This window comes from Phalacrocorax aristotelis, chromosome Z, assembly GCF_949628215.1.
Source record: "Phalacrocorax aristotelis chromosome Z, bGulAri2.1, whole genome shotgun sequence".
Taxonomy (NCBI): domain Eukaryota; kingdom Metazoa; phylum Chordata; class Aves; order Suliformes; family Phalacrocoracidae; genus Phalacrocorax; species Phalacrocorax aristotelis.
The window spans coordinates 38,801,824-38,817,896 of record NC_134311.1 but is presented as its reverse complement, the minus strand read 5'-3'; the positions used below and the strand labels follow the sequence as shown (position 1 = coordinate 38,817,896).

The following is a 16,073-nucleotide window of genomic DNA, read 5'->3' as shown; positions in this document are numbered from 1 at the left end:
TGAGCAGCTGATGTGCTACCAGCTTCCACAGCAAAAGTTCAGGATGAGCAAGGACACCACGCAAGGGTAAAACCATCATTCTAGAAAGTCAGTTTAACTCCACAAATGCTGACGTGCTTTTAGTAAAGACACTTCTGCCAACAACCTGGTTCAAACTAAGTCATTACCTAAGAAGCTCAGACAGGATGGAGCTTGATCTCACTGTAGCACAGGGTTAAGGGTTTTAGCGTAAAAAGTGGGGAGGAAAAAGGACACAATGTCCCAAATCTATTCTTACAGCCTTTGTAAGGGGCCAGGTGTCATTAAAATTCCCACACTGTTCTTCTTCTACATTGCAACAGCCACTCTACAGTACAAAGGTGTGTGCTCCAACCTCTTCTTCCTATGGACTCCTGCACAAGACTGGCATAAACTAAAGCCCACCTTCTAAAAAACTACCCTCCCAAAAGCAGGTGCTTGGGACCCAACCAACCAGAAGTCCAACAAGTTCAGTGAAAAGTCTCTCCCCTCCTCCAATGCAAGAGGCTTTTGATTTAGTCCTTCAGTTTGCAAGAAGGGCAGTAATGAAGGGGCAAAAGTGGCCAAATGCTGTGAATATTTAAATCCCCCTCAGCAAGCAATACTCAGTCAAGTGCTCAGATGTGCATACAGTAAAACAGAAACAGAAGAACCTGCAGATGTCACAAGAATATTCTAGCCAGGCAGGGACTGGATTTGAAAACTTTGTTTAATGGACAGAGGAGAGCAGGAGACTGGAGATACGCACTGAAACACTGCTAGAAAAGTAATAAAATTCATTTTAGTTAAACCTCAACCCTATACTAATATCGAAAAATTAATACCCAACCTTTTCCTTGAACAAAAATCAAAATCAATTTGCTTTAGCCTCAAGGCAGTAACTTGCACCAGGTCACCACCTGCCAGAAGTCTGACAAAAAAAATAGTAACAGTATCCAAAGCTAATGGCAGCTCTGATAAGGGAATTAATTGGGTGCCTGCTCTATACCAGCACAGCAGATGCCAAATGAGCCAGGGCACCCTGCAGATCTCCTTCTTCACTCCCCGAGGCTGACACCATTTTTTTCATGCCTTCAAGAACCTTTATACCAAGAATATCAATGTTGTTCTGTTGTAGCAAAGGAGCTGTTCCTCTGTACTGTTCCCAAAATCAGGGCATCAGCTCTGGCTAATGGTATGCTAAGCAGAAAGAAACAACATACATCGCTATCACAAAAATTAACCTCGTCCAGAAATACTACCATATACTGGAACAGAATCACCTCTTCTATGATTCTGAACTGGAATTTACTAAAGAAAATTCCAAATTGTCACTCTGTTATTCCTATTACATCAAAATATTCAGAGAAACTCCAGCGCTGTAAGTTGAGAGTAGCTCAACCAATCCATAACCTCTACCTCAGCTGAACATCTCGCCATAACACCTGCATATATTGATGCATGTATGAGCCACCATGTGCTTACAGCCAACAGGTTCACAATTGATGAAAAACCATCTTTATTTTCATTAAAATAACATGCAGAATGATCTGGTTTACAAGGTTACTAATCTTCACACAAGGTATTTCAGTTAGTAGTGTTACTACTGAATTAAGTGTATATTTATGTTCACACTACTACTCATTTGTGACAAGATTTTGCTATAGTACCTACCTGATACAGTTAGAGCTGTTGTGACTAAAACTTGTTGCTTTAGGGGAGTCAGAAAGGCTTCAAGACAAGAAGTGCTTAAACAAAAATTTACAGCGACAACATTTGACCTCAGAAAAGCAGAAGTACAGAACCATAAAGGCAAGGACCTGCGAAGCAAACGCTAAACCAGAACAGACCATCGCTCAAGGACAGTATATAAGTGATCTCAGAACTGAGTTGGCATGAAAGCAAAAGTTAACTAGTGGACACAGTGAGGAAGAGTATATCCTTCATCCAGAGACCCCTGATGACCACCTAGAGACACCAACAGGCATGCGCAAAGGACATTAGCATATGATAATGAGTTCTCAGAAAATTAATGAACATGTATATCTTTTCTTAGGAAAACTAATTAATATGTATGTAAAGCTTGTGTAAGTTATGCAACTAACCCTGCACAGGCACGCACATTAGGATGGGTGATCCCCTGTGTGTCCAGCTTTGCCATAAAGAATACCTGCTTAATAGTCTTTCAGACTATTGGGTCCTGATTTCGGCTTTTCATGGCATCACACCTCTACTGGTAAAAGCAAGTACCCATTTAACTCAGCATTTTGTCCCTGAAAATGGCCTGAAGCAAACACTTAGAAAAAAAAACGGTCTTTTTCTACCAGCCTCCATTACAATTTAATTCTAAGCCTTTATATACTTTCACCAATTTGTCTAAACACTTACTTTTAACACTTTTTTTATGTATTTTGGCAGCTGTAACAATGAATTTTATGACTAGGTATTATATTTTTAAAACTATTTCTCTATACCAATTGCTTTATAATTTCCTTAAGTGCATTTTAGTTCTAAGAATCACAGGGCAATCTTTCCTTGATCACCACCTGCAAGCCATTTTGCATCCTATTGTTCTCTCTCATTCTCTCTTGCTCATTCTGTTGCTCTCTCCTCCTAGCTGAATTATTCTAGGCTAATCCATCTCTCTCTGTATGAAATCCATTCCTACTTGGTATCATTCTCATGGTCTTCTTTCTTTGTTAATTTTCTAGTTCTACTGTATTTTTTTTTAAAACAGCATGACCTGAACTGCACACACCAAGCAGGGTCACAGCAAGACTTTGTGCAAAAGGACATAATTTTTGTGATAACTCTGTCCAGGAGTAGAAATTCATATGCATGGAGAAGCATTGAAATTTTAATTAACCTATGGCTCAGTCACTCTGGTGTTCAACCTGTAATGCTTCTGCTCCACCCCTTCAAAGAGACTGGAGGGCTCCCAGATAGCTCTTTACATAGCTGTATGGAGCCTTACAAGTCATTACAGAAAGACATAGCTTTGTTAAACTGAGGTTGCAAATTATCTGTTGTCTCTTTCTGCCAACCTTCACATAAGACTAAGTGCATATTTTTAAGAACATGTATTAAATAGCTGTGGTTGCTAAAGCAGAGATCAGCTGCACCCAAGACTTGCTGACCCTTTCAAAAGGTCTCTCTGATGAGGCATTGCTGCACATTTTGCGTACATGTCCCATTAAAAAAAGAACTGCTACTTCATGATTAAGACGTTCATTACTCACTAGACAACAGGCTCCAATTTCCTTCACTAGTAAACACCGGGAAAATGCTGAACAACTTAGGTCATAGGATTAAACAAATACTCTGTCCAGGTCCATTGGAAATGATGTACTCTAAAATAGAAATGGGACCCTTCAGCTGCCTTACTAATCATACAAACATGTAGTCTGACAAAAAACTACCTGTGTGTAGAGATGCTACCAGTTTTCAGTGTATCTAAGCTTGAAAGCAAAACAAGAGTTGTATCTGCAATGTTCTTTAGGGAGAGACTGGCAGGAACCAGCAAATCTGTTGCGCACAATTCTTTCTAACGATGCACAGACCTGGGCTCTGTGGTCTGGGGAAGGCAGAAAATCCCACTGTACTCACAGCCACCATTCAAGATTGGCTGCATAGTGGGAGTGTGTTCATAGAGCAGCTTCACTGATTCAAAAGCTTTGTTTTCGTACTGACAGGCATACATGCACAGAGCTAAAACCGCTGCACGGCTGTGCTGCTTCCAGACAACCCTGCAGCACATCCAAATGGCAAAGCTCCTTAATGCTTCAGGGTGATCACAATCTCAAACATTTCTACAGTGACTGGTGAGACTTCACAGTTGCTTTAGGGTCCTACAAAGCCTTTTATAACACCTAACACTTCCAACCTTCCCCATGGGTAGCTCCAATGTATTTCTGCCTAAATATCACTTCATACTTTCACATTCAAAAACCTAATCACAGGCATGTGCTCAAATCCACCCACTGGGGTGAAAAAAAAAAGTAAACTTAAGTATTTTCAACTTTAAATCACTGCTCAGATGCCCTTCTGAGGGAACTTAAAGAATAAATTTCACCTCACTACCATGTTCCTTCAGCCCAGTCCTCCATTGCCCTCAATACCTCTCCAGTGAGAGATGCTGAACAGTAGCTGCATTATTTCATCCTATTCCCATCCCCTGCCAGCCCCAACACACAAAAAAGGTGCTCAGTCAACCCAGGGGAAGGAAGGAGTATACATTTAACATACTTGAAAAACAACCTATTAAAATAACAGCTTTTTCCAACCCGTTTTCCCATATTTCAAAATTTTGCTCCAACCTAAGACAATTAGCTCTGTTATCTACATTTTTCCCATAGTCAGAAGTTCTGAATGTTCTAAAAATAAATACTGAAACATTTCATTTGAAACATCTAAAATACTGAAACATTTCATTTTTTAAAATCTCAAACTCAGTCAAGTGTTTCAACAATCCTAAGTCAAAATGCTACATTCTGGTAGCATACTCTGAAAGAAGACATTTAGGATGAATTAAAGCTGTTATTTTTGCCTGCTTGAGCTCCCTCAATAGATTACAAAACAAAAAGTCTGCAAATTAGCTTTTGGAGCAGCTCTGCAAACTTCGCACAGAAAATTACATAAAAATAAAAAGGAGGCCAGCATCACTGGCAAGCAGGAGTAAGCAGGAGTAATTCTGCATAATATTTATATTTTTATATACATATATATGTATGCGTGTGTTCACTACATACTAATAAACTATTATGCCATATAGCTTAACTATTCAAAGCACCAATCAAGAATAAATCACTAAAAGCCAGAATTAAATGCATGATTTTTCCAGTTTTATTTGGAACCACAGATATAGCCCTTTCTGTGCAAAGACTGAAACTATGCAGTGGAATATAAACCACAACAGAGGCATTCAACACTTCCAAGAAAATGGGCAAAGCAACATGAATTGTACATTACCTGCATCAGAATCAATAATGTCTCCTAAAAAAAAGTTATGCTTTCTTGTTTCAGCTTTTACTACATATTCTTTGCAGGAAACTTCAGAAGATGGTGTCTAGTCTCTGTCAATGTTTAATATAAGCCCCTTCCATAAAATCATAGATATGTCTCTTAAAATTCATTACAAATCCAGTTTAAAAATTTGCCCATTGCCTCCATTATAGCTGTTCCAGATGCTGCAGTCCTCATTGGCTTAATTAAGAAACCACCTCTGTTGCTTAAACTTTCTCTTTCCTTCTACTTTACGCTCTGATAAACTTATAACCGTATCCACTTATCCTTTGTTTTGTTGCACTAAATGGGTTATGCTCTTCTTAATATCATCTCAAAAACAAGCTCTCCATTCTCTTTATCTTTCTAATACTCCTTCTCCTGACTCAGCTAAATTGATCTTTCTTAAATGCAGACATCTAGATGAGAGTAGCTGAGGTCTCACTAGGGTGTAATGACATTAATACTCTCCTGAAAATACAATCCTAAGGGCCAAACGAAGCATTGTCTTTTATCATAGCCACATCATACCAGTGACTTATTGCCAAAACCAGGCTAGGCAATATTCATTTATTCATTGACCTGCGTCTCTCTATTTGCGTACGGGTCACTGAAGTACATTGTCACACACATTGTTGAACTGGTTTAGGATGAATTATCACTTCCCTTCAAAGCAATTTTCTCAGTCAAATCACCAGATTTAACTTTAGAAAGAAGCTCTTAATTAATTCCACCTATAGATCTCTACTGACCTACTGTTTCTGTTGTGTAATACACCTAACCATCACATAAGAATGTACTGGAGAAAATGTCTCTCCCTTTTTCCTTCGTGGGACCTACAAGAATTCCACAGAGCTTTGGAAATCTCTTCTACAGAGCTCTAAGCACTCTTCCCTGTAAGGTAGCTACAGTGATGTGGCATTCCTCCTGCGACCCCATTACATCTTCTACTTGCTACAGCTTATCTCTATAACCACACACCTAAAGAACTACTTCTCTGTAATCTTGGGTTTCTGTTAACATGAATTTCAGTCAGCTAAGCTCACAACTGCTAAAATACGAAACTATAGAAAGAGCCATCACCTACCTCATCATTTCAAAATCATGATTTCCTCTAGTTTTCTACTGAGCCATTTACTGAGGAACTTTAGCTACAATGCCTGGGCCCCAGCATAATTATTCATGAAGTCCCATGCTTGTTAAACTACTAGGAGATTGTTGGTTAGTATGTTTCTTTAAGATCAAAAAAAGATCAGAGCAGTCTTCTGCAGATGGGAGAAGAATTGTAATTAGAGTTTCACAGTCTTCCTCCATCTGACTAGGAGGTATTCATGCATCAGTATCCAATATAGAGGTTAAGACTCAGGTAAGCAAGCTTCAACAAGATCAAAGATTCAAAAGATCCAGATGACATAAGCCCAGTATTCCTTTATTATAACATTTGTCTGCAGTTTCATCCTTAGGACAGGGTTTGTTGCAGAGGAAATATCCACTCTGAGAGAGGCAAAGCATTTAATGCATAGATATTTAGAAGTGTAATCTTTAAAAAAAAAAAAAAAGAAGAAAAAACACAACCGACAAAGTGACAGCAGAAGATACTGCATGTAAAAATAGCTTATTTTGATGAAATGTAATAAACTTAAGGGAAGAATGTATGCTGCTTTCAACTCATCACCCAGAGCATTTAAGTCTGTATAAAGTAACGTCCCTTATAATTCACGGCCTAATTCATGAGTGGGTTTAAAATGAAGAACTAATACCCAATTTAGAGAAGTTATCCATATGCTTAAAAACATGAGAGTAATTATAAATCAGCATTTAAAAATGCATGTATGGAAAATGTAAGCTTGAGAAGTTTACTTAACAAAATCCAGCTGAAGAGTGGGCCAGCTGACATAAGCCATCCTACTTCACAGGATGGCCACAGTCGTCTTAGTTGTTGGTTTTAAATGGAAATGAAGACCTAAAATTTTTCAGGTAAGAACATAAAGGTTCTCTCAGGCTATCTTTTACTGCTAACCAGGAGAAAACTTAAGCTTCAGTATAAACTATATTCTTCCATAAACTTAACACAGAATTAGCTATACTATAAGGTGTAAAAGAACAACCGTATAGCCAACAAGAATAAGATATGCAGTGAATTTGTCAATATAGTTAACAGCTCTCTGAAACAATGGAGCCACATAAGGTATGATATAACAAGCATCCCAATAGGAGTGGGTTTTTAGAATTTTTTCTGAAACATCACTCTTTTAAAGTATTTGGAAAAAAAAATCAAAGTTTTTACTAAAAACACCCTCTTGATTGCTGTTAAGTAAAATAACTTTTCTGTAGCAATTTTTGAGTGACTGACAGAGAAAGGCCCAACAAAAGTAAGTATTCATTAAGACCTATCTAATTATAGTCTAATTCAGAACTCTACCTACTTCTATCAATTCTAACCACGTGAACACCTCTATAATTTTAATGATTGTGAAGAATTAAGTACACTGGTCAGAATAACTGCTAATTATTCTGCTGATTATTTTAATTTAAAATGAGAATGCAATGGAAACAACTTGCTGCAGCTTTGCAAAGCTGTTGCAATTCTATAAGGTTGAGCAGAGGGTGACTCCCTAATTCCAGTGATTTTTGACAAAACTAATGAGGGTGTAGCATGAGATACCCAGCAAAATGTTTTTCTCCTCCTGAATCACAGCAGTTTCAAACTGGTGATTGCTTCCAGAGATTAAGTGCCAGTATATGCCAGCATGATGTTTAAAGTCATATCTAAGTCTTAAACCTGAGACCAGGTCAGGACTGCGCGGTGAAGAAGCAGTTCTGAATTTCACTGCCTGAGGACTTCTGCTTCCTGTCTTGACCATCCTTTTCCACTCTCAAACAGTAACAATCATCTGCACGAAACAGGGAATAGCAGTAGCAAACCACCTTCAGAATACAACCTGCAGGACCACCTTCCACCTAAGAGAGATGACTAATCACTGTCCATACAAATGCCTAGAGCACAGGCCTGTAAACTTTATTGCACAAATGTAAAGGTGCTCATAGGGCGAACTAACTGGAAGAACCCCCCACAACCTGACAAAACATACCTATTTTGTGTATTACAGATATCTAAGTCCATGGACCCTGTGAAAAGTGGAATAGAATGACTGCTGTTAAAATCAGTAGGCTTCCTGCCTACAATTCCCAAGAAGCCTACTCTACAGAAAAACAGAAATCCCAAATTTCAGTGCATTGTCAGAGCATTTTGCTACCCTGTGCTACCTCTGAGTCATGCCTCTAGATGTTTTCTATCTTCAGTGCCCAGGAGAACTATACAAATCAGAATGTATCAGTTTACCTGAAACTAAATACATGAATGGAGGGGAAAAATAATTTAATAATGCCACTTTAGGAACCTCTGTGGATTACAGCCAGAGTATAAACTCTCAGAGATACATAACTTTGCATTAGAACTTGCCTGCTTTTTGAAAAATAAAGATCAATTTAGCATTACTTAAAATCAAATGTAGTCAGAGTTCATATACATACCCTCTGCTTCTCAGGGTCAACATATCGAACGCCAAAATAGTCTTTTTCCAGCAAGCTGTAATAGTTGCAGATGTGATCTATAAGGAACTGACCTTTAGTTTCCCTCTGTAAAAAGAGAAAAAATTGATATATTATTCTGAGTATTCTGAACTTGCTGCCTATAAATATTTTAAAAATCTAATTGAATTGTCAAGGAAAATGGCATACGAAATCTGTTGTTATTCAGATGAGGACAAGGATTTGAGCATTCATCTCCCCTAAAAGATGCAGGAGATTAGCGATCAGTATACTCCCTGCACAATCACAAATTGATTCGTTAAGAAAATATCATTATTACTCCCACCTCAGGAAACTCCTGCTACTCTAATAGCTGCACAACTATAGTATTTAATATATTACTAGTAACCATACTTCCACCTGATGCTATAATGGCATAACAGATATGCATTTATATACGGAACTTCAAAAAAGCGTGTGTCTTTTTGTATCCCCCAAGTTTGCAAGCAGTTTTTGCAGGGAGTACCTTACTGGTTCTTATCACAGTGCCCACAGCAAGGCAGACCTGACCCTTAATTCCCAGACAGCACTACAGTACAAAGAATAAATGCCCAAATGACTGAAAGAGATGTTTTCATCTTTACATTGTCACTGGGTAACTATAGCCTTAAGAAAAGTTACTGGTCACATGATGTTTAGTTAAAATCTCATTCTTTATTTCTGCTTTCTTCAATCTCAATACTCTGTTTCATTTCTTCTTAATCTACTGCCTGATATGGAGAACCTACATGTATTTTCACATTTCTTCTGAGCCAGCTAATGTGAATTTTTTGTTCTGAACTGTGATGTGTGTAAGTATTAACACCAGTCTAAAGCTGTTCTCCTAAAGCAGTCCACTCTAAGCAGATGAACGTGCTTCACTACGTCAGAGTGTCGGGTCTCTCCATTTCTTCCACTCTGTCTACCCCAGTCCTGCACTGACGCCTCTACTGTGGACGAGGTAGCAAGTTTGCAAGACTCTATCTTTTGCTAACGTGAAACAACTTGAACTTACCTGTTTAATGTGTACAAAATAGAAACTACACAGGATATGCAATCACATTATATTAAAAAAAACTACTTAATTTTTTCTTCCAAATGACTCCCTGAAAACCTTAATGCTATGCCTTATTTAACCTGCCTTTAAAAAGCTAACAGGCAATTTAAACCATAAACAGTATGACTGGCTACGCAAAACTGAATAGGTAGCTCCTGCATTTCTCAAGGTAGCTGAGGCAAAAACCGTGACCTGTCCAAGGTCATACGCTAAAGAGCAGAAGAAGCAATGGCCTTGGGACAACCACTGCTCAGTGCAACCCACTGTTTCCCACATGAAAAATGAGACTTGCGTCAAGGCTGGAGCGTTAGAAAATAATGCAATCCATTAACTACTGCTCTATTTTCCTATCTTTGCAATTAATAAGGAATTCTGACATGGATACAGTTGCTCATCCATCACTGAACAAATAGACTGACTAAATAAAAAGCACCCTCACTTAAGGCACTGAGACAGAGCTGTCCTGCCCTTCCAGTGTGCTAGGGCTCCTGCGGCTGCCTCCGGACCTTATCTCCTCCCAAATTCACTTCCAGTCACAAGGGAATTGCTAATTTCTCTACAGATTTCTTTCTCCTAGACACAGGAGGCTCTGCTTCTCTTCCTACTGTGTAAGCCACCTACTGCTGCTACTCCTTTCTTCCTCCACCTTCTGTCTCTGATGTATTTACCCCTCACTATGTGGTCCTTTACCCTTCCATATGCTGCTACTTGCCTGGAGGATACCACTGGCTTGTCTGCGCCATGCTATTTCTGTACTTTGTTTTTCTATTTTTAAACGGCCACTGTCAAAGGATGTTAATACAGTTTGCCTGTTTTCTGTGCATGCTCACTCAACCTCATGCTTTGCTCCCTGCACTGCTACCACTTCCCCTGTGACATAGCTGCAACAGGTTTCCTTCTGTAATTGCTTCTTTCCAGCCTCAGGACATTTAAAAACTGACTTGTTTGCTGTTAAGAGTGGTTAACAAATACACTGACATTCTTTTATACTGTACCAGTTACAAGTATGGGCATGCTAGTAAAAGCATAGAGAAAACTCATCTCAAAAAGCAAAGCCAGTATCAGCGACTGAAAAGTACAAAAAGAAAAACTGCCACTCTCCCGGTGACTGAAAAAAAAAAAGGTCTGCACTTATACAATCGTATCTCAATGAAGTATCTTCTAGCTAAGTGCCTGCAAACTTTTGTGACTATGTGATAAGCAAAACAGTCAAAATATTAAGACAAAATTGCACAGTGACATTTCAACACAAAGGCAGTAGGAAAAAATTTGAACACAGATGTGAAATTCAAGCTGCACACAGTTTTAAGACAATCTACAATGAACTAAATAGGACTGGGAAGTAACAACTATTAGGTGACTCAGGTACCGTCAAACATGAAAATAGACTTTACTGACAACAGTGTACAAAAGAAATCCAAATTTTAAAACACTGGAAATGAGGCAACCAGACTAGACATTTTCATCTGACAACATTACAGGGTGTTACTGGAAGAACAGTCAGCAAATCTACTAACTTCTATAGGTTCACATTTTAATCCACACATTTAACAGGTCCTTTGCTTCACCCACCTAAATAATCACAAAATTTTTTTGAGTTCTTGAGGAATCTGATAAAAGTCTAGGGCACGTAGGGTGTTTCTCAATCCAGTAACAACGCTTCCTTTCTAAGATGAATTGATGTCCTAGTTTTTTTGCTTGAAAGATCGATGATGGAAATGAACCAAACAAAAAAGAGCAAATGAACAAAAGCCTCCAAGCTAAACTCTTGCTCTAGGAATCCTTAAGCCCTCCATAGGTAAGTAAAAGGGACTAGGTAATCACCTCACCCTTGGTTAGTATACACTTCAGTTAATAGTGCTACTCAGTAAGGCTTCAAGTTCCATGTGATTCATTACCAGATATTTTAAAAAGTTTCAAGATGGATAGAAGCGGCTAAATAGGCACATATATAATGTAATGAGTGTTCTCATAGAAATACTGTTCTAAATGCACCACTATTATGCTTTCTAAATACCTGAAATTTGAAAAAATTCAGATCATAATTGATACACAGAAGAAAATGCTTGATGTGGTACAGAGCACCTCAAGTCTGAATTAATAATAGGTAGTGTGGTAAGAAAGACAGGCAATGGTTCATTTTGTTTTGAGCAAACAGCATTCATAAACATTTTCTGCATTTCTCTTAACACTGCTCCAAATTCCCCTGAGCTTCAGAATCTGATGATCTTTCATGTCTCCTGTGTTTTTTGATATACTTATTACATATTATAGTACAAAAGAATATTAAATCCAAGGTTTATGCTCATTTGTGAAAGAATATGGATAAATTAAATTAGAAACTGCCAGTCATCCACAACAGAGCACAAGAACAGATTTGGGTCACAGAATAATGATTATAAAACATTGCCTGAAATTTCAGACAGTTGCCATAAAGCTTTCCAATTAAATGATCCTCTAAAAAAAAGAAGAAAAAACAACCAAACAAAAACAAACCACAAACTCTGCTATACCAATAAAGTACTTTACAGCAATTCAGAAAAATATTTTTATGCTACATTTCAGCATGTTTGTCAAAACATGAAAAAAATGACATTATAAAAAAAGCCATATGTGAAACACTACTGAAAAATGTCAGCAACAGACCACAGGAATCTGAGAGCAAAAGTCAAGTAATATTTTTTAAAAGCTTCACAGCTCAAATCTTTTCTAATTGTACCATAGTTCACCCAGAAGTCAACAGCTGTTCTCAAGTAGAGATGACCAGCTGACCAGCCCAGGCAGAAATAAGACTCACAAATATGTTTAAGCAAGAGAACCAAGATGTCCTGGATTGTAATCAATACATAGTTTTCAGTGAAAGAATACCAAGTTAAACAAGCCACTTTTTTCTAAGTCCATTAATTCAAATACAACATCTGGCTACCTCAGTTGAGATATATTTTCTTTCAGACTTCTGTAACCCATACTGTATGAAATGCATTTCTTCAAAATGACCTTAAACAAAGTCCTACAATGTAGCCATTCCATGCACTCATGCAAAATAGGCTTTTGGAGATTCCTATAAATAATTGGAGGAATGACTCTGATTTGCTTAGATAAACAGGCACAGGCAAGATGGGTATGTTTTTTCCTAAGGCTGCATTTGAATATCTGACCTTAATACCACTAAAATCCTATAACGAACTCCAAAACACATGCAAAGGATATAATGCCATGTAAATGACAGAATCCCTGAACACAGAAGATCAACTTGCAAATAACTGTTGAACTCTGCTTTTTAAGCTGGACCAAAAGTTTTATTTTCTGTTGAAACAAGTATGTTATCAAATTAAACTAGCAGCTGCTGCAAAAGAATTAAGCAGAACAAGGGACATTCTCCACTCCAATGAAACATGAAACCATGACTGTGCAGAGTCCTCCATCCACACACTCACAGGACAAACTGAGTTTCTTCCTCAGCTCTAGGAACCGAGTAAGACATTGCAGAGATGCTTCATTTTTCGCTACCAGACACTATTATTACGGCTTCCATTTCTGCAACTCTGCAAATGTGTGACTGAGTAACCCAATTCCTTGGTAACTCCTCTGTTATGCAGAAACTAATCAAAAAGATCTCGGCGGCTCTTGAGCACTTTCAGTCTAGCACAGTATCCCAGTCTTGTGCTTGCTTTGGGGATTTATTTTCTTTTTGCATTCCTAGTACCTTTGCGGAAGTTAAAAAGCAAGGGAGAGTATATCTTGTTCTGCCAATTTAACCCTTCTCAAATGACTAAGATGAGACCACAAAACATCTGTGACTGTTTCACAATTCTGAAAGTGAGAGGAAAACCATTTAGAGCAGTTTAAGATTTTGCATTCAGTGAAACGTCTTCCCTATTTGCATCTGCTTCACTGTGGAGTTCTGTGCCTATTTATCTGAATGTCGTCACAAGGAAGAGCAAGAGTCACAAGCAGATTAAACACAATGCTTCTGCTCTGTTACCTAACCACTGAAGTCCTGCCAGCTGTGCTTATCTCTGTCAGGAAGCCACTGACATTAGTAAGAAGCAGTGCAGAGTCATAAACACAGTGTTTATTTGTACTGGGGATTTCAGTCCTCATCTCACAAGTGTCTTTACTTGTGCAAACAATGGCCAACAGTGACCCTCTATGTAAAGCTGTTCACCTGATGAAGTGCTTGCAAGACTAACACAAATCCACTCAAGCAAACAAAACAAAACAAAACAAAACAAAGTTAATTAAAAGCACAATTAAACCAGTATTTCTGTTTAAATAAACAGGAAGTCCAGTCTCTCAGGCAAGGCAAGAATAATGTCTGGTTTTGTATACTTGTTTTCTTTAGTGTGTAACTTATTTTGAAGTTCTATGGATATAAAAAAATTAAATACATTAATTCAAGAATAATCATAATACCACCATAGAATGAACCCTTAACCACGTCAGAAAAATAGACAAAATTAAGAAGTTCCTCTAAGGCAAAAACATAATTCAAAAAGCAGCTTTACCCATTGAAAAATGTAATAGTATAGTTGACAATACCTGACAAAAACTATAAAAACTATAAAAAGCAAGAGGTTTACAGAGCTAAACTGGCTCCTTGACTGCCACCTCTCACATATCTGACTTCTCTCCAGACATCCTCCTCCAGTGATGAGATCATACTTCTAGGCATTTCATGACAGGAATACCTCGAATCCCAGCAGGCACACATCTTCCATTTCATCAACAATTATTCTACAGTTCAGTATTGGAGCCTGCTCTCATCCACAGAAGTGTGGCTGTAAAAGGACATCTGGGAACAAATCTCTGTTCATGTCAGTTTTGGGGCAGCTGTCATCACATTTGCTTTTGTTTCCAGTGGCACAGCAGAAAAGTTCACTAAGCATCACCTTGGACTGGGGCATGTGCCATGCGAATGGGACTGATCTAGTATCAACCCTTCAGAGCTAAATAGGGAGGAGGGCTGAGAGCACAGAGAAGGAAGGCAACCTGGCATGCCCGAATTTCGTAGCATCTTCTAGATGAATTTTTAAGTCCTGGCTGAATAGTAACGTCAAGAACAGAATCATCAATCTACAGCAGCCGAAGGCAGCAAGGTGGAATGGGCTCAGCTCCAAGCTGGCAACGTTGGGCCAGCCCTAACCCTGAAAACCCCCAGCACCCTGGGCAAATTTCTTACAGTTCTTTGGATTTATGGATTCACTGAAATTACAAATGACAGTAACTACTCCCGAGACGGATACAGAGACAACCTTTTTGCCTTTTTTGGTCCATCTTTGCAAACAGCAATAGAAGTATTCTTCTGTAGATGTTTCACAAGAACTGGACATTGCATAATGCCTTCAAAATATAAAGAACAATTAAAACCACGCCCTTTTCATTCCTCAACTAAAATGCTATAACCCCTCAGAAGGATTTCCTTCCCACTCATGATCAGCACCCTCAATTCTTAACTACTTGAAAATACAGTGGAAGTCTATTATACAGCATTTAACTGGAAATTTTTCTCAACTGTAAGAAGGGCCAGCTGTAATTTACTTTTTTGTTGTTGTTAAAGTTTCAACAACAATAAAAAAAGACAACAAACTTTACCGATAATAACCCAACTTGGAACTGGCAGATTTTATTTTAGAAGCAAAGTATTTGTCACAGAATTTTCTTTTCTTTACAGTGAGGAATTAAGTATATTTCTACAAACCTAAAACAAAGGGGAAAATTTGGTGCTAATAACTACTACTGAAAACCACAGAAAATGACATTGCAATAAAGCAGTTGGCATTTACTTAATTACAAGAGTTCTCTTCCATACACTATTTTGTATGAATTACACCTTACAAATTATATATGTCATTCTGTATAGTCAATTACCTAACCATAATCGGTATAAAAATTTACCAATTCTAGAACAGAGAGGATGGATTTTTTTTAATCTGTGCCTTTTAATACATTCTGTTCTGCATAAGTTCACTCATTTCACTACAAGATGTTATGAAATCAGCTTTTGTAAAAAGATTTTATCTGCATATGTCCAGGTCTTTCTAAGCAATGTGTCTAACAATGTGCTCCCAATAGCAGAGTTTTCATTATCTTTTTTTAACTGAAGGGAAAAAGTGGCCCTCTACTACATTGTTGGAAATTCAGCCACACCACCATCTACTTACAAATGCCATTCAGGTAGATCTGACTAACAAGACACAAGCTCAGGAAATGGGAAGAACAGAGGAAGTACGGGAAAATCCTCCTCTAGGGAGGAGAGTGACAACCCAGTACAGTAATGCTACCACAAAGCAGAAACACACCTCATGATATGAACATGTACTGAGGGAAGAACTATACTTGCTATTATTTATTTACTCTCTTCCTGGAGAGAAGTCATGGAAGATGCATCTCGTCTTAATAAACCCCCTAATAAGACAAGCAACCAGAATACATGTTTCCCTTAGTT

The 16,073-nt window shown here is 38.1% G+C and overlaps 1 protein-coding gene across 1 annotated transcript in view; it reads right to left on the bottom strand.

The window, feature by feature from the left end:
* FRMD3 (FERM domain containing 3) overlaps positions 1–16,073 on the bottom strand; it is a 153,307-nt gene that overhangs the window by 78,299 nt on the left and 58,935 nt on the right. The window contains exon 2 of the mRNA XM_075078982.1: positions 8,533–8,637. Within this exon, the coding sequence (XP_074935083.1) occupies positions 8,533–8,637 (105 nt within the window). The remainder of the gene's footprint in view (positions 1–8,532; positions 8,638–16,073) is intronic.